Genomic DNA, 19,643 nt, shown 5'->3' on the forward strand with positions numbered 1-19,643 from the left:
AATGTAAAATATTCAGTGAACTTGTTTGAGTTTATAACTATAAGTAGGCTACTTTTATTTCATAAACCTCCGTCGCTGCGTATTTCTTTAATATGTCTATATTGCCCCTATTGTTAATTGTAACGGTGCACTTTGCTAATAAAGCTGAGTTTAGAGGGTGAAAAAATCCTCTTTTTGGCCGTATTGCGCCCTTCGGTGTCGTAAACTCTGAAGGCGAGTCTTCTGAATCGGGTATATATTAGGGCGTGGTATTTAAATGACGCTTGTTTCGAGCCGCCACATTTATCAACAGCCGATCATTCTTACACTGTGATTGGCGAGATACGATCGTTTGATAAATCACACGTGGACCCTGTCGTAAGACCAAATATACACTCGGATCTGCGCTCGTTTCTACGCTCGCTTGATAAATGAGGGCCACTGTTTTTCTCTTAATGGGACCACAATTTACAAAATGAACATCATGCTGTATTGAAGAAGACTTTAAGCTAACAAATGGGACCATAAACTCATTATAAAAATGTTTTTTGAGCCAATAAATAAAGTGAGAAGTCGGGTCATTTTCTCAAACACTTCTATACAACCGGATTTCTTTTTGTAGCCAGAGGAGTCGCCCCCTGCTGGCCCTTAGAAAGACTGCAGGTTTAAGGCACTTTGCATTGACTTACCAGACCTTCTACATGAAAAACATAAAGCACATTAATGCACCGTATGTTTGTTCATTTAGTAATGTGGCCAACAACTTGATGCACACACAGCACTTGAAAAGAACAGAGCCATCATTCATGTTATTAGTAACACCTGCTATTTTATTACTATAAGTAAAAATGTCTAGTCTTATTAAAGCTCTGTTGAATAAAGCATACATTCAGATCGTCAGACTTTCCTTTCAACCTCAAACATCTTAAATTTAATTAACATAACCAACCACATCCATACATTTTAAAGTGATACATCCCTTTGATTTGGTAATTGAAAGACAGTTCTGAAGTTCTGCAAACACCAGCCTCAAGAAAACCAAAAAAGGAGGCGTCTCTTTGTAGTGAAGCACAGAGAAGCTTTCTGATCATCGTGCTGCAGAGAAAAACAAAAACTTCCTAGAGCTGCCTGCCTTCAAGTAATGTAGGTTAAATGAGTGCTGCACTCATTATATAGCCATTTAATGCATGAGATATTTATCCCTGGCCTGAAGTATTTGTTTTTAAACTGTTCCATGACAAGCTAAAAAGTTCATTATTTATACAGTGTCATATTTGTGCAAGGTGTTGAGAGTTAATTTGATTAGCAATCAACAAAATGGATGAGCGTTGCTTGACTGCAGGGTGATATGATTAGATGCGAAACAGTAATTTGTTATCGCGAAATTACCTGAGGACGGACTAATCTGAATTGAGTTAATCATCAAATCCACTTAACAATAAAAGAATAACATGTTTAATCTTACAGGGAGTGTTTGTCACATTACGGCAAACAAGCTTTCACTCTGATTTACAGTGTTGATTCCACTCACAGATGTAGTAGTACTCCTGTCCGACGTGGAACTCGTAGCCCAGCGAGAAGGCGCTGTAGCGCTGGAACTTCTCGGAGAACTTGATGGGTGCGTGGGGGGCGTGGGGCCGGTTGCACTCCCACCTCTTGAAGCCCAGCTGGGGGTCGCAGTTCCTGTAGCCGCGGTAGCTGACCATGTAGAGGATGTACTGCTCGCCGGTGCCCACCATGCGCTGGCTGTCGTTGTAATGAGGGCAGTAGATGTCCAAGTAGTCGTTGACGTTCACCTGCATTGTGTAGCCCTCCCTACGCAGACTGGACACACACAGAGAGAGAGAGAGAAACAGTCAGAATGAGTAGAAAGCTGCAGGATAGATACCTCAGAATGAGACTAATTAAAGGTGTTTCATTTAGACATAAAAATAATTGCGTCTTATGAATCTTTTACAGGCAATTTCTAACTAACTAGAGCCAACAGATCATAATTGGACATGTTTTTGATTGTTCCCACACAAATAGTTTGCATAATTTGCAGGGAAATAAACAGTTTTCTGTTTTTTCAGGCAGTCATTGTCTAAACTGCCCCGGGAAACTAATAAAAAAGTATTAACCTTGCACTTCACAAATGAATAAAAATAAATATTATTTAAAAAGTGCATTGAATGCAGCTCACAGTGCTTAAAAAACACAACATAAATAAATGAAATATATATAAAATACACTACTTTTATGTGCAAAACAGGACAAACAGTATCATTTTGCTTTTTATAGTGTATTTAAAAACAATGTAATTTCAAAAGTGAAAACTTTGCAAACACATTACACAGAATATTTTAGTATTTTAGCTTAAATTGTGGCACTAATAATTTAATATGTTCACACTGAGTACACACAGACACACACACAGACACACACACACACGGAGCTGCACTATTTTGACATAGTTAGCATGAAGTTCCACATTTAACAAATAAGAATGCTGTTATTTGGCTCCCAATTATGTGTGTAATATTTTAAGATACACATTTTTGGGGCCTCAACACATCACTTCATCAATTCAAAGTCAATATAACACCTCACATCATTATAAGGTCTGCTGTGTGTCGGATGCATTAATTTTCAGCATGAACGTTCACCCGGGGTCAAACAAATCTTAGTTTGAGAGTTATTGAGTTATTAATAACACAAAGCAGGTGTGTGTGCGTTAAAGTGTGTGTGTGTATTCGTGGCTGCAGGGCTGCTGCATGCAGAGAATGCGGAGCTGGCTCTTCAGTATGGGCTGAAGGCCCCAGGGCCACAGCTCCTTCTCCTGGTGTCAGCGCAGCGTTGTCCCCTAACCCCAGTGCTCGTACATCAACCTGAGCGCAACGTTGCGCTCACGTCAGCCGTCAACGTCCTGGCCACGTTTCTCCCACCCCAAAGCTCATATATCAGCGTCAACCCCAAAAAAGACTCGGCTTGACAGGAAGATAAGGTCTGAATCTGTGTCTGGGAGTGTATGTGTGTGTAGTTTGTGTGACAAAGTGAAATAGATTCTTTCCTGACATCCAAAAGCCGTCTTTTTCTCCCCATCACAGACACGGGCCCATATCTGTGTGACAGAGACAGGTTGCAGTTGTAAATCATACACACGCCGATGAGCATGTGTGCGCACACACACACACTCACTCACTGAGACGTTAGAGTGGTGACATCATAAAATCACAAGGGGGCAGCAGTGTGTCATCCTCAGCCTGACGCTGCCTCTCTCTTTGCCAGTTCTAGGTCATGTCTCAGGGGGGATTATTATTCAATTATTAAATGAAGATCGAAACACTGTTCCCAATGTCTCCCTCTCTCCATCACTTCTTACCGCTCTTTTCAAATCCTTCCTGAATTTGTCTTTCTCCCCCTGCTCTCCATTCCCCCCATCTCTTCCTTTCAGACTAACATGAACGCAAGATTAATTGTTCAACATTCATCCTTTGCTCTCTCCCTCCTCTCCTCTGCTCTCCACTCCTCACTTTCTCTCATTACATCATTTACTAGCCTACAGAGGGTATTAGTGGCAGAAAAAAAGCGTAAAATGCTTCAAGGGAACTATATTTATAGTGAATGCAAAAGAGAGAGCGAGAGAGAGAGAAAGAACACAAGTGAGGGATGAGTTTAGTTCCACCAGGGAGGCGTGAATGCAAATTGAGTAAAAGAGAAGAGAGAGCCAGACAGAAAAAAAAAAAAGGAGGCGGTCGGAGAATTTTACACCAAAGAAAAAGCAAGTTCTCCGAGATGAAGGGATAATGGCAGAAAAGAAAGAGAGAAAAATGAGGGGGAGGGCAACTCGGAGCATCTTGAGTAATCTGAAAGTAATTCACTTCTCTAACATAAAAGCTGGATTTAGGATTCCCTCTCTGTATGTATGTGTGTGTGTGTGTGTGTGTGTGTGTGTGTGTGTGTGTGTATGTCTATGCGTAAACCTGCACCTGCTTAGGAATGTGTGTGCATTTCTATGTGACACCAAAGCATCTCACCTGCCAACCTTTTGTAGTTGAGTGACATCTTCAGGGGGTGTGTCACACACGTACACACATAGAATACACAAAAATGGGCTGATTTACAATAAGTGTTTCTTAGCAGCAACTCAGTTTCATATAAAATGTGCATGAGAATCCTTGAGTGTTACAATAATCTGTCTAAGACCACATTATGCTTAAATTTCAGGCTGTGAATAATCAGAAGATAGACAACAGAAGAGTGACATTGTGTTGAAGAGAGCATGTTTTTCGGGTTTGACGTCATTAAAAGCAAGATTTTTAATCATACCTCTGCTGCAGCGAGTGACTAGAAATGGAGAAAAAACCCTGTACAGCATAATGCAATCCAATGCAACAGTCTTGGACTGACTTTGAGCTCCCTTCTGACACACGGGATCTGTTCTGACCTTCAAATATCGGCCAGTCGTAGTGATAGTTATCGTTCAAAGAACTACCAGTACCTTTAAAGTCATACCGATACCAACAGAGTAAATAATTACTTTTTTATAATAATAAATACCTTTTTTCTACTTTATTTGATACCGAGACTGGAAGCATTCAGTTGTGTAAAATGCCACCACCACTTCAACATCCATATAAATAACCATGCGTTCCAACAGTTTGGTGACAAGTGGGCCAATAACGAGTTGGATTAAATTGGAGAACGCTTGCAGTGATTGGCTGCCAGCAAAGCCATACAAATAGTCATTTTATTTTAGATATGGGTACAAAATGGATCAAATGCAGTCTTGCAGTATTGTATTGCATTTCATTGTTGAGGTGCTTTATTCTGGTCACACAATGTCAACATGGTTTTACTCCTACAGAAATGTTTTCAACCACAGTGGCACATGTTCACAGAGAATTGAATAAATCCATGAATAAAATAGACTCTGACAGGGATAAAAAGACAACGGAATAAAAGATCTGACCGCGCTGTGACTCAAGTTTTTATGTTCATCATTTAAGTGAAGCGGTTGGCTATAAACTGCCTGTTGGGAATGTGCCCTTTCGTTTATGCAAAGTTGGCGTGACAGCCCATACCAGTCATGATCATATTCTTCCTTCAATCTGCCTCAAGACAAAAGAGAATGCAATAAATATTTTAATTTTAAAAACTGGTTTCCCCAAGAATCGTGAGGGAAAATTCACAATTGACTGAGGAAATCATGAGTCTCATTTTATCCCAAAATGTGCAGCCCTATTTTGGAGGCTTTTTTTCTCATATTCCCTTTTATTATATTGGAGGTTTATTTGAAAGTAATGCTCCCTGAAAATTCCAAATAAAGAGGGATGGAGAGACAGAGCGATACAGAAAGTAAGAGGTGGAGTAGCTTATGAAATGTCATGATGTGTTGCTTTCCTCTGCTCCCTCCTGACGCCTCCCTTTCATTTTGTGTTGGATCACCACTAATTTCCTCCCTCGTACCTGACACCTGGTTAGTTGAAGCTGATGGCGGGGGGGAAGCTGGGAGATGAAGCGGGACCTCTCATCGACAACGCGGCTCTGATGAGCGCGGCGGCGGAGGCTTCGATGAGCAAAAAGAACACTTACAGCTACAGATCCACCAGAGGGATGGAGCGATGGAAGGATGGAGTGAAAGATAGGAGGGTTTATAGGATGAGACGAGGGGTAGTCGGGGTTAAAAGCTGCAGAGGCTGGCCACCAGGGAGCGGAGGGTGATAGCGGGAGGGAGCAACAGCTAAGAGCAAGATCAAAGTGGGCCTGGATCAATGTCACTACTGTAAAATCACATCAGAGAGTGTGAGAGAGAAGGAGAGAGAGAGAGTATGTTGCCTATATAAATCAGTCGTGGGCAACATAATGCCACAGAGTTACCCCCTGCCTGCCTATTATCTGGCTGGCCTGTTGGAGCTCCGTGCATCAATAAAACACTTTGACAGTAAGAGCAATCATTCCTTTTTGTAACAAGAGCTTGGAGGACCAGCTTACTCTGCTGTTCGCTGTTGGTAAGATGGCAGACTTTGTAGAGAGAGGGGAGGGGGGCACTGAGGGGGACTGGGAGCACAAAGATTTAAGCCAGTGGGTGTCGTTTTTTTCTTGAGCAACGACAAAGTCAAAGCATGGAATTACAATGAATACATACCATGATTTTGCAACAATGGCACATAAGCAAAGCCAAAGCCATCTATATGTGCCTCATAGATTATACAATTAAGTCAATCTGTGAGCGTCTGTAAACGATATAAGTTCTGAACCAGAATTGTTGTGGCTGGGTATGAAAAATCACTGCTGCTCCAGCTTTTCAGGTGGGAAACGTAACTTATTTAGATACATTTAACACATGGTTTCTTACTTAACACTTGTGATGACAGGTTGGCAAAAAATAATCTTGACAGATGTCGCAGGAATTAGTGGAAAAATGTAAAGAAGCACAATACAACAACATAGGAAATTTGAAACTTGGGTAATAAACTGACAATCTGTGCATTCACATGTTTACAATATGAGGGGCATAAAGTACAGGTGTCAATACTAGCATGAGCCAAGGTCGCTGTACGGTTCATAATCGCCCACTGTCCTTATTTACTGGGGCACTTGAACGCAACATCAATAATGTTTAAGTAACACTTGTGATTTCATTATGATAGCTTAAAATATCATTTGTTTGGGCCTTTTCCGTCATAAAAAACTTTGTTTATTGATGAATAAATATTGAAAAAACAACATACCATGGTTCTAAAAACAACCAGGCAAACAGAAAAAATGAATAATCAACAATAATAAGAAAAACAAAAATCTTTTGTTCCTAGTTATCTTTAAATAAAAACAATAAGCAGCCATGAGTTCATCAAGTGCACCGTGGAAGGAGTTACTTATTTCACTTACTGCTGGTTTATGTATTCAACATGACATTTCAGCCTTAACAACCCTTCATTAGGCCACTTATATGAACAAACCTCACAGCAGTTATATATGGAGAAAGCCAGGTGAGAGATGTGTAGGTGTTTGATTACTTGCCTGTAAGAGAAAATGCCATCAGTCACTTAGCAGCGGGAACGCAACATGTTTGCATGTAACATCTGAGCTCACATGGACAGAAGTTTTTTATTCTTTCCACATACGAAGTGCTCAACGATCAAAAGTTTAAGACCACGGGTGGCTGATTGGGTCGTGAGGGTGTAAGTGTGTGTAACTGCCACAAAAAAACGAAAGAAAAAAATGTGCATGGCAAGGTAAATCAAGGTTAAAGAAATCAAAGGAGACACTACTGATGGATACAAGGTTGGTCTGGATTAAAACTTGTCCAGCAGTGTAACAAATGATTGCCAATCAGGACTTAAAAGCCACTCTGCCTCCTGAGGCCAGAATTCTTAATCCCATCTCAGTTCGGTACAGAGATGCTAACATTGTTGCGGGAGGACTCCAATCAGCCAGCGGAGCGGTAGGTATAATTGAATGGCTCCCCTGCTGAATGGAGACTCCCAGAGATCTGTAGCATCAATGAGGCCCTCATCAAACACAGGCGGGAGTCCTTCCTACTGTATCCTCTTCCCACTCCCTCCGCTCTGCCTCTCTCTTTTGTCTCCTCACCTCCATTTGTTCTCTCTGTTTCCGTCTAAGTTTGGCTCCTGCCTGAGAGGAAGCGTGCAGACGAGACTGTTTAAAAAGGAACTTGTGTGTGTATACATGCCCCTCAGTGATGCCATCTAATTCAATATTGGTTGACATTAAAGATATTGACATGTGTGGCTGCTGGCAAATAAGAATACCATCCTTCTCTTTTATCATCTTCTGTCTCTTTTTATCCTTTTCCTCTGCATCCCACCATCACATCTCCCCAACCACTGGAGGAACATGCCTGTAGGCGCGCATGTGTGTGTGCGTGTGTGTGTGTGTGTGTGTGTGTGAGTGTGTCTGATAGGGGGTATTGGTTGAGTAGGTTCTAAATTCTCCCCATTGAAATCAATACCTGTCTAGTGTGTGTCCAACAGACTGGAATATGCTGCTTTTTCTCAAGGCCGACACACACACACACACACACACACACACACACACACACATTCTTGTACTTCTATCTTTGCGAGGACCCTCATTGGAACAGTGAATTCCCTTGCAAGGTTATAATAGTTTGGGATTTTTCATTAGTTTTAGTTTTAATTTTGTTTTGAATTTTTGTTTTCAAATTCAGTTAATTTTAATGAGTTTTTAGAGTGAGTTTGCTAGTTTTAGTTTAGTATTTTTTTTTTTTTTAAACGCTTTAGTTTTAGTTGATTTTTTATTAGTTTTAGTTTTTTGTAATGGGGTATTTGTTGGGTGGGAGATTAAAAGAGGTCACAGTAAATTTTTGCCTTTATTTCCTTTGTCTGATCCATCTTCATTATGTATGAAAAAAGTTGACAAAGATGAAAATGAAGGACATTTTCACTATAATTTTAGTTAGTTTCGTAACCACACAATACAGTTTCAGTTAATTATCATTATCATGTAACCTTTAACCCTTAAAATAAAGTCTGAAAACTCAAAAAAGCCTTTAAAGAAGTGAGGACCGGCCGAAATGTCCTCACTTTGCAAAAATGTCCTCACTCTGTTGGTTAAAAACGTGTTCTGGTCCTCACAATGTAGCAAGTACAAGAACACACACACACACACACACACACACACACACACAGTCCTGCCCTGCAGAGCGATAGTTCATCATTGGTAATTGATCAAAGTATTACAGCTAACAGGGTTTCTTGCCAAGCGGCCTCACACGCAGCGCTGACATGATCCCATAACACGAGCAGCATTCTCCGAATCTCTCTTTCTCCATTTCCACTCTTTTCTTACATCTTCTACCTCGTTTGCTCCATTTTTCTACTCTTGTCTCACTTCTCTTGAGCTCTTAAGCACTCCTTCTCTTCCCCCTGCTCCTCTCCTTCCTCCATCCATCATCCTCTCCCTCTCTCTTCCTGCCTTCCTCTCTCCTGCCTGTAGATATTGACTGTGTGGTGTGAGAGAAAGAGTGCTCCGGCAGCACGAAACCTAATGGCAGGCGTTATTAGCCCTTTGAACTGAGCTGTCTCGCTTTCACACAGAGCCGCGTTCGACAGACACACTCCGAACCCATTACGCGTACGACAAGCGTGTTCTCCCGCACATGCATGTTTTTCTCCCCCAATCAATCATGCACGCTTTATTTTGTGGGTGTTGTCCGAAACATGCGCGCCACAGATGGATGGATGTGAGGAAATTAAAATGAACAACTGCATGAAACAACAGATGGTGGAATCCGAGGCCGAAACATGTGCAGAATACGGAGACAAAGAAAAAAAAGAAAGTGGGAGGAAGAGGAGATCAGAGACGTGGGTGGATGAAAGGATGAACGACAAGAATGTGAAGGAGGAAAGACAATGCACTTTGATTAAGAAAAATGTTGTTTAACCTGTGAATGAGACCGGGACTTGTGGTCTTTACCTTAATTTGCGTGTTTATTGATTTTGTTTTCAACTTTAATTTATCTTCTATTTCACAAGCGTCCCACCCAGCCTATTTTACGCTCCGGAGGGTTTCCTCACTTTAAGGCTCTCAAGTGTCGTTCACCAAGTATGTGCCAATACCAACCAATCTCTCTCTCTTATTCTATCACTTTGCTCCCATCAATCCTTCTTGGGCCGCTCTATCTCTCTGTTTCCCCGCATCTCCCGCTGTCTCTGTTCCCAAAGCCCTTACATGAGCAATAGTGATCACATCAGACACCGGGCCAGCAGAGGCAAAGAGACACACAGAGAAGAGAAAGAGAGTGTATGTTCCCTAAGCTCTCCCATGATTGATAGTGATCCTGTCTGATGGCTGTGTATAGACTCAGCACTCAGTGAGACATTACCCTCTGACCCAGCTATTGATTCTCTGCATTCGCTGCCCCAAACACACAACACTCGACCTGACCCTGCCTGCGCAAAAACCACACAAAAACACACACACACTTCTCCTGTGTGTACAGTCCTACAGATTGATAGTTTGGCGGTGTCCTGTGAAACCTGATCAATCTGCTGCATAACAATCATTCTCCCTGCCTGCCTCAGCCCACTTCCTGGCCGAGTCACATGGCACCCCGTGTCCCGCTGACTGATGTGTTTGGGTCAGGGTCTGGAGGCTTGAATATCAGGGCTGCGGGGAAAAGAGCTCCAGCGCTGGGATAAACCGTTCTCAACAACAACAACAACATTACTCAGATCCCTCTCCTGAGCCACATTTAATAAGGGCAAGAAACAGAGCTTGCCAGACAGAAGGACAATGTAGAATGAGAAGTAGCGCCATCCATCAAGCAGACCGGGGTCACATACTATTTGCAAATAATTCTTTATCAGCTTGCACTTGTTTTAACCTACTTGAACTGCGAGACGGGTGGGGGTTTGCATATAAAAGATATCAGCGACGAAAGAAAACTATTTAAAAATCACTTTCTTTTTGTCCGGGCTGTGCGGCCAACTTGGCTAATGGGAGGAAAAAAGAATCCTCCACCGAGCACTTCAAACAGGGTAAAACAAAAGCGGCGAATAATTTGCAGCCGTTATTTGACCCATGTCCGATATCACAGACAAGTTAAACACGGAGAGGATATTTTTCGCCATTGTGAGTCCAAGGAGGCGAAGCCAGAAAGAAAAGCGAGACAGAGAGGAGTGCCAACTGAGCTTCAGCCTAATGGGCTTCCAAGACAAAACCACAGCTGGCTTTCAACATTAGTCTCCATGACGACAGAAGAAGCCCTAGCTATGGAGCTATTGTAGCAAAAAAAAAAGGGGGCTACAGGGGTTCATTGCTTTGTGAGAAAACCCATCTATCCCCTCTTTATCCACCATCTCTGCTCTGTCTCTCTAATGGCTAATTAAGTACCACTTATTACTATTCCACATTATCACAAATCATCAGCTATTACTGTGGCAAATTTGGTTTCACACCGTTTTCAGGAGGAGGATTTTTTTTTTTTTGTTGCATCTCAGTTTGGCTGCACAAGGAACAAAGATTAAAGGCTAAAAGCAGACGGGGGGACAGGGGTGTGTTACTAAGGGCTACAGGCAAAATCAGGATTGGTCACGTACTGTACGAGCAGGTAGACGTGCAGAGCTGTGGGACTTCATGTGGATCCGAGAGGAAAGGTGAAATAAGGACTGAAGTTAATATTTTATTAAAGTTTATACCCTCTTACATCAGCTACGCCGCTGAAAAGGAAGCATTATTCTGAAATTCTCTTAACTAACCAAATGACAAGCTCTCATTACTTTAAATTCATCTCTCAAAGCTTTTCAATTTGTTCAGAAAGAGATAAAACACGCCGCAACAAGGGCAGAAACAGAGTGAGCACTTAGGTTTTCAGGGCAAATAGAAGCTCTGCTGCTCTCAGGGTACAACAGATGGATAAACACACACACACACTCACACACACACAAAAGGGCAGCGAGATAAACAGCAGACTCGCTAGGACAAGCAGGCATCAGCATCAAGTGAGTAAGTGTTTAAATGCGTCTGGGATTCTTGTCAGATAGAAGATGACATTGAGCTGCAACATTTCGAGCGTTATGGATGTTCCATTAATGCACTGTGACGCGGAGAATTAATTAAATGTATTCGCATATACTGGGTCACAAAGGCCTGAAATTAAAGCGTGCAGATTGAGACACAATGCTAATCTAAGCGATAAGTGCTCAATTACCCATTTAGCAAAATAATTCTGCCGCGTGGAATCAATGGAGTTAAACAATGAAAGGATTAAAAAAAAAAGCCCACACTCCAAAAAACAATGTTCAGCCTCACTTCATCTCGAGAGTTTTCTATTTTTATTCTTTATCAAAGCAGAACATAAAAGACAAGCACAGCACAGATGTTTCAGTGCTAAGACCTTCCACAGTGTGCAGGCCAAAGTGATAACAGAAACAAAAGAGATTTTGTTGGATGATGAATGAGCCAAAAGTCTATCAATGCCAGATTTTTAACTCGGCACACAATAGGCGTACAAGTGACTAGTGGTGATGCACTCAAGGAGGAAACAGAAACTTTGAGTTTGTGCAGTGTATCGCTAAAAAGCTGTGTGAGTGCTTACAGATGCAGACATATAAAACTATGGTCTGATATTTTCAATTTTTATTCCTCCTAGGCAGGAAGTTCTGAGGAACTTGCAAAGAAAATCGAAGTTTAGCACATCGCCAAGCCATAGACTGTGCGTCATATACATAGCCACCGAGACATCACCCTTTGGTTTTGAAGCCTCAAGTTTGGCATTTAGGCAGCTGCCATTTTTTGGATCCAGAAGTTAATTTGGACAACAGGATGGAGCTAAGTTATTAGCTAGGACTAGCTTTTGCAAACTTGGTAAGCAAGGTACAAAGAACATCAGCTAACTCCTGAGAGTGTCTTTTAGTGCAACCAAATGCTGATTAAGACATTTTTAGGCGACCAAAGTGTTACAGTTCACTTTGATGAACTGAAAACACACTATGAGAGTCAACGTTTTAATACAAAAACAGGGACAACACCAAAACCAGAGAACGTCATAACGCAATAAAGCAAACCCTTCTTTATCATCATTTTTACTCCAAATGGGACCGTTACTTCCAAAATGAACATCATGCTGTATTGAAGAAGACTTGAAACTAGCGATCGAGACCATGACTTTGTTATTAAAATGTTTACTGAGGTGATAAATCAAGTGAGAAGTAGGGTCGTTTTCTCATAGACTTTGATACAATTGGACTTCTTTTTGCAACCAGTGGAGTCGCCCCCTGCTGGCCATGAGAAAAAATGGGCATTTCTGCATTGGCTTCATTTTTCAGGACCAGAGGTTGACGCTGAAAATGCAAGTAAATGGAGGTGCAGTTTCAGGAAACCTGTTGGTAAATGATTACACACATCAAGCTTTAAATCCTGTTGATTCTACAAGCTTGTGTATCTGTGTGTGTGTGTGTTTGTGTGTGTTTGTTGGTGTCAGTATTTCATGATGTGTCTGACTCTCTCCACTGAACATGAGCAGACTCTGTCAGACTCGACAGTCTATCAGTGGAACATCCCTCTCTCGTTTCCCTCCCCTCTCTCTCTCCCTCTGTCTCTCTTTCTCCTCCACTATCACTCGCTCTGCCCTACTCTCCTCCTCTGTCTCTCCATCCTTATCAGTGTCCTTCCATCCGTCTCTCGTTCAATTTTTCATTTCAGGTTCAATCTTTTTGACGTCCTCTCACTCCTCCTCCTCCTCCGACACCTCTCCCTCCCTCTCTGTCTTCCTCTACTGGCCTGTCAATCTGTCCTCCCCGCCCTCTCGCTTTCTCTCATGAAGTCAATATGCCTCTTCATGTGGTGGCGACCTGTCAATCATCACAAGACAGTCAGCAATATGTGCATTCATGTGGACCTCGTGCATGTGTGCTTATGTGGGGGGCTTTTCCGAGTCAACTGAAAACATGTGCAGTAAATAAAATATCATCCTTGTCATCCACATCCTAAGCAGTTCCATGAATCTGTGCATGGGAAGTGAGTCAGTGGAAGGTGACAAACCACCTCTAACAAACTGTAACATGGACTTGACAAAGCAATTCCACCATGCCAAAAAGAGATTTTTTTCCCATCCTTGCTGTGTTTGTGTGTGGGTGTACTGCATGTGTCTGCACTCACGCTGCAGCTTCACTGTGACTTGCTGCTTTAATTTGGGAAGTAATCCACACAGGCCTGTCTTTATTTTTTATTATTTCGGTAACATCTTCTAACTGATCATTGCTTACCGCAGGTGCTTTTGCCCTGCACTAAATAAACATTACCCTTTCACTGAAATATTGCAGGAAAATATGAAATGCCACAAAGTCTTTTTTCATTGCACTTTCTTTTGATGAGGTTTTTTCCCCCTCCCCTTTCTGTAGGTTTTGCTCTTTTTATTTCATTTTAACTATTGAGCTCTTCATCTGTTTATTCCAAAACAAACTGCTGCTGCTGCTGCTGCTGGAAGCATAAAAGACATCACTTTCTGTGCGCCTAGGGGCATTTCTCAAGAAAAGAACAGGAAATGAAAAAGGTATCGGCTGAATCACTATTGTGTTTTATAAATGGAATGGAAAGTTAGCATTTATTCATATAAATATACCACTGGTTTATTACTTTAACTGTCCTTTGCACTGAGTGATGTGCAGACATGCACCAGTGACAACAGACTCATACAGCGGGAGGCCACATGGGTCCATTTAAGATCTGACATTACATGTGTCATATGAAGGTTTATATATCTGTAGGTGTCTTTCTGGAAGTGTTATGAAATGTTTTGTACTTATTCGTACTTGGGCGTTTATTCAAAGGGGACAAAGCAGTGGGTTGTGTATATGAGCTCTCATAAAGTCAGCCCACGTCCCAGTGCAACATCCTGGCCATATAAGCAATGCCTGCTCTGCTCTGCTTTGCTGCTGGAATATGAAATATGCATGGACCATAAAGAGCATATGGACCATCCATCTCAATATCCGCTACACCAGACCATCAAAAAAGATCATTAAACCCAACACACACAGGCTGGCCCGCACACACATATACACACAAAATGGCACATAAACATGCACTCCCACGTCGTGCATAATGGTTTATCAGTTTCAGTGCCAACTTTCTGCTGACAGAGCACACGCAATAACAGGCAAAGGCATGCGCACACTCAAACGGACACACACACACACACACACACACATTTCGTAAAGAAGAGATTTAACATTTGTGTACCCTTATTCACATAACATTTCTAGTCTTAATCTAAATGCCTTACAAACAGCTGTCACATAATAGCTGCGGACACATACAGGAACATGAACATATGTCTTTGTTCCTCTCTGACACACACACACGCACACACACACACACACACACACACACACACACACACACACACACACAAACACACAAACACACAAACACACGTGCTGCCCCTCCAAGCTGTCACTCAGTCTATATTTTCTTTACCGTGCCTCTGTCAGGCTCTGTCACTATCAGGCTCTCTGGCCCTCCACTGCAGGGAATTAAAATTTAATATGAGACTCACAAGGAGAGAGTGAAAGAGAGAGAGAGAGAGATAAAGAGAGAGTGAAAGAGAGAGAGAGAGTCAAAGTCACAGTGACAGTAAATCAGAAAAGGCCCAACTCATGGCCGCAACAAATGCACAGATCCAGAGCAAAGTCAGGGAAACTGTTAACAGCAGCAGAACAAAGGAGGGTGGGATGAACGGATGGACAAAAAGTGAAGGTGAGAGATGAAGAAGAGGGAAAAAGAAAAAAGAAAGACTGAATGAAGAGGTTTTACAGAAATGACAACTCAAATGGGTTCTTACACCTTTTCCAAAGTCAAAATCAAGCAGTTTTCAAGCATTTTCAAGGTGTTTCCAAGCTTTTCAACACCAATCAGCTGTGTTACATTATATATTTATATTCAATCCAACTTTATTTATAAAGTGCTTTAAAACAACCACAGAGGGCCAAAGTGCTGTACATAGTGATAATTAAACAACACAACAAAATAAAAATAAAATACATAACAAATTACATAAAGTACAATAAGATACACATAAAAACAGCATCTACACGGTGTCGAATTTATACATACTCCCTTACATATCATTAGGACTGTCCTTGACTAAAGAAATTCACACTTACACAATTTGATTTGTTGATTAAATCAGTAGATTTGTAAAACTGAGTTTCTCTGCAAAGAATCATGCAAAAGCACCAATTTAACTATTGTGTTTACCAGAGACGTGCTCATAACTTTCTTGGAAATAAGTAATTCAGAATGAAATAACAAATTCAAAAATGACAAATGAACTAAAAAAGTCTCAGTTGACTTAGACAAAACGGCCGATTAGTCGACTAATCAACTGAGAGGGGTCCTATATAGACATTATGCACTGTAACACATCCAAAAAATAATTATTTGACTTCCTCTTCACATTGAATAAGATTTTTTTTTGTGTTTTGTGATTCTACTGAAGGGTGATGAATTAAAAAAACAAAAATGTTAATGTTGCGAGATGAAACATTGTTTGTAGGCATCCTATAGGCATTTTCAAGCACTTTATTCAAATCCCAAGCACTTTTCAAACCTTAAAAAACTTGAAATTTACTGTTGTGTTTTAGGTTTGAAAATTGCATGGAATTTGAAGCATCCAGCACCCGAAGGAACCCTGAACTTAAAACACGGACTTCCCCTGGGTGAGGCATCTGTCCTCTTTCATCTCTTTCTCTCCATCTTTCTCCCCGCCTCCCCTCCTTTCTCTCACATCTCTCTAATCTCTTTCTAACTACTCTATGTGTCAGCTAGGAGTCTGACACTAAGTCAGCGTCATATTCTATCATCCATGCAGACAGAGACAGCAGCACACGCAAACAGGACAGCTACAAGACGGGCTTCGTCTTTATCTAATCTTTTTACTCCTTCAGCCCGTCCTTCCTCATCCCTCTATCCCACTTCCCTCTAAAACTTGTCAGCCCAGGTGAAGCCGACATCACTCTGCTAATGGGCACTACTGCTCTGTTGGTGGTTCACACTGTGGCCTAAAAAGCCCATTTCGGTTTGGTAAAAAGCTCACATTTTATTGGTAAGAATGAGGTTTGGACGAAATGTGCAGTACGTGTGTACTTTCCACAATTTCCAGACCTTGTTTTCACCTTCACAGTGGAGGGCAGAAGTTGGAGAAATTCAATCTTTGTTGCCCAGCTCTACCTGCAGGTGTAATAATTTACTTCTTCATGTGTAGAGGTGCAAAGTTAGAGGAAGTGTTATTTTTCTCCACTGCTGATATCCTGTCCTGGATAATTTAACAATAGTATATGTTTATGTTATTATAGCCAACAGCTGAGAAATAAGATTTTTTTCATCAGTTCTGTTCTGCTCTAAATATTAAATGAGCCTTCACTGCTGTTGCTATGGAGTGGAAGTCAGTCAGAGAGATGTAGTGAGGATGCTTTGTTTTGCAATTAAATACTGCACCACAGTGGCCAAACTCATCTAAAATTAATCCAGAATCTGAGTCATGGCGAGGTTTGTGCTGTATGTGGTCAGTACAGAGCAGACAAGACCCGCCTTGTGACGCTATGATTGGTCAGGGCCGTACATCCTTATGGCTTAACGTTAATGTAAAAGAGTATGGAGAAAAAAAAATCTCAACTGGCTGCTTAAATGCTTAGCTCTGGTTGGAAGTCATGGAGCTATTAAACCTGGGACCTTGGGTTCGACTCCCCGCCGTGCTGCTGGTGGGAAGATGGTGGAAGTTGTTGATCGGTTGGTTAGTTACAGGTGACAGTTAATGTACTGTTAACTTATATTACTGGAGGTCTCATGTAGGTTTCATCTTGGTTATTAAACATCTTCTTACAAACCCTACGTTTACATTTTTCTAGCTTCTTCCAAAAGTAACTAGAACATCCATTGTGGTGACATGAAACTATGTGGCGATGGACGTAAGGCACCGCGCTGACCAACCCTGTCGTCGCAGGGCGTGACTTGTTTGTAACTTCAGTGGATCCATAATAACACATCAGTACAGGATGTGACTAAGAAATCAGTTTGCTGGTTTGTAGTCTGTTTGAGTTGTTGTAGTTGTTGGTTTTGCAACTGGAGCAGAGAAAGGTTCTGGTGGTGTTGCAGGTGAGGAGGAGAAGAAGAGTAGAGGGCAAGAGTAAGAAAGCTCTCAGAGTACCACCAGACTGTCTCCTCCATCATCAAAACTGCAGCCAATGACAGCCAAGTGGACTCATCCACACACACTTTTTTCACACACTGGTATTTCTTGAGACAATCAAAGTTTGTCAAAGTTGAACTCTGTACGGTGCTTTGCCACCTGAAGACTGACAGCGAAGTAGACTTTTCACCTCCTGTATTTCTTGTGTATTTGAATGTTGGAAGATCAGCCAAAGAATCAACTCTAAAGTTCACTTCAGGTTTTTATTTATTTATTTTTATTTATTTATTTTTAATGGCTATGTATCTGTATCTTTCCTTAGTATTATGTCTCTTTGCTTTCGGTTCCCTTGTTTGTAACCTGTGCCTTGCACATGTATGTCGTGAGTATGAATGGATTGAATGTGTGTAGTTCAGGGTGGGTGGGTGGTTACATCTTGGCTGATATGTCCATAATAACTGGATCTTAAGCTTGTTTTGGAACCATTGTCTTTTGTAAGAACTGAGATCCTGACTGTTTGTAAAGAAAGAAAAAAACAATAAAGAAAGTCTGGATAAAGTTCACTTCACATTTCTCTTTGAACACACAGTATTCATTAACCTTTCCATTATCAACCTGCACTGTCACATTTAAAACTCCTTGACTGGATATTGGAATTGTTGTTGACTTTCTCTCCTGACAATTTTATGAAAAAAAAGCTGAAACTTGGTTGCTCATCTTTTTTGTATTGATGATTCAACCAGTTTCAAGCCCACCCAAGCTGTATTTTCTAAGCACAAAATGAACAGGACTTTTACCTCCGGAAACCTGTACTCCCAGAATACCTCCTCCCACTACACAACTCTATTTCTCAGAATTTACCGCCCTCCTCCACTGGGATACGAAACACCTTCAGTTTGCCCCAGTATGCGCTCCGTTGTGCTGGATACTGCCCAAAATGTGAATGCAGTAATACTCAGGGACTGTCGTCGGTATATTGCTGCCTTCTGGTTTGAGATTTAAAAATATCTCTTTTGAAACCAGATGTGCCACCTGCTCACCTCAGCTGCTGTGGAGCTCTTTTGACAGACCGACTCCCTGCCTTGTTAACAGCACTTTGATTCAGCCAATTTCAGGAATATGAAAAGATGCTGTCATGTCTTGGGAGGCCGTTGTTGTGCCTTTATGAATGGCGTTTTTGTGTGTGCGTGTGTGTGTGTCTGTGTGTGTATGTGTGTGTGTGCGTGCGTGTGCACCTTGACAGATGTGTGCAAGTGTGGAGGGAACACAAACACGCACAGCTGACATTACAAAAAAAAACAAAAAAACACATGAGAGAAATGAATCAACAGTGTTTGCTGTTTGACGTTTTCGTCCCCTCTGGCAAGGACTTTCTCCCTCACTTACTGTCCTTTCTCCCCTTCACACACACTTTGTTTTTCAGTCTTTTCTGTCTCTGTTTGACATCACCTGTTCCTCCGTCTCCTGCACCTCTCTGTCCTCCCTCTCCCTCTCCCCGTGTCTGCCACTGCCAATCTCTCCACCGTGGTGTAAAGTCGTAATCCCTTTCCCTCTTTCTCTCCTGTCGTTTACTTCCCTCTCTATCTTAGTAATTATCTCTCCGCCCTGTCCCCTCGTCGCACCCCCTGTCATACATCTATCTGCCTCTATGTAAAATATCTCCATCTGCTTTCACTTTCATACTCCATTTTCCATTCCCTGCCCTCCCTTATCTCACCGGGCTGACCCCTTCATCTCTCCCCTCTTTCCCTCCATCCTTCTATCTCTCCTCCTCTCATCAGCGCCCTCCTTCTGGCTGCCTGCATCCATCTTCCCATCCCTCCTCCCGGTCACGAGCTGATTGAAATTCAAACACGGGCTTTATTGTCGGTCCGTGCGGTTGGCGATTTGCTTAGCGCACGTTCCTGTCCGAGGCCGTGGAGGTTGTGAGCAATCTGGCGTTGGCTGTTCAGAGAGAAGATAAAGCCACATCAGAGGCCGCGGCCGCCGACTCCTTCGCCCATTAGTT

General features: G+C 41.9%; 1 protein-coding gene across 1 annotated transcript in view; it reads right to left on the minus strand.

Annotated features, from left to right (window-relative positions):
* The window catches only part of efna3b (ephrin-A3b), a 70,980-nt gene that overhangs the window by 14,197 nt on the left and 37,140 nt on the right, over window positions 1–19,643 (minus strand). The window contains exon 3 of the mRNA XM_059339557.1: window positions 1,511–1,803. Within this exon, the coding sequence (XP_059195540.1) occupies window positions 1,511–1,803 (293 nt within the window). The remainder of the gene's footprint in view (window positions 1–1,510; window positions 1,804–19,643) is intronic.

The sequence above is a fragment of the Centropristis striata genome, chromosome 8 (assembly GCF_030273125.1).
Source record: "Centropristis striata isolate RG_2023a ecotype Rhode Island chromosome 8, C.striata_1.0, whole genome shotgun sequence".
NCBI lineage: Eukaryota > Metazoa > Chordata > Actinopteri > Perciformes > Serranidae > Centropristis > Centropristis striata.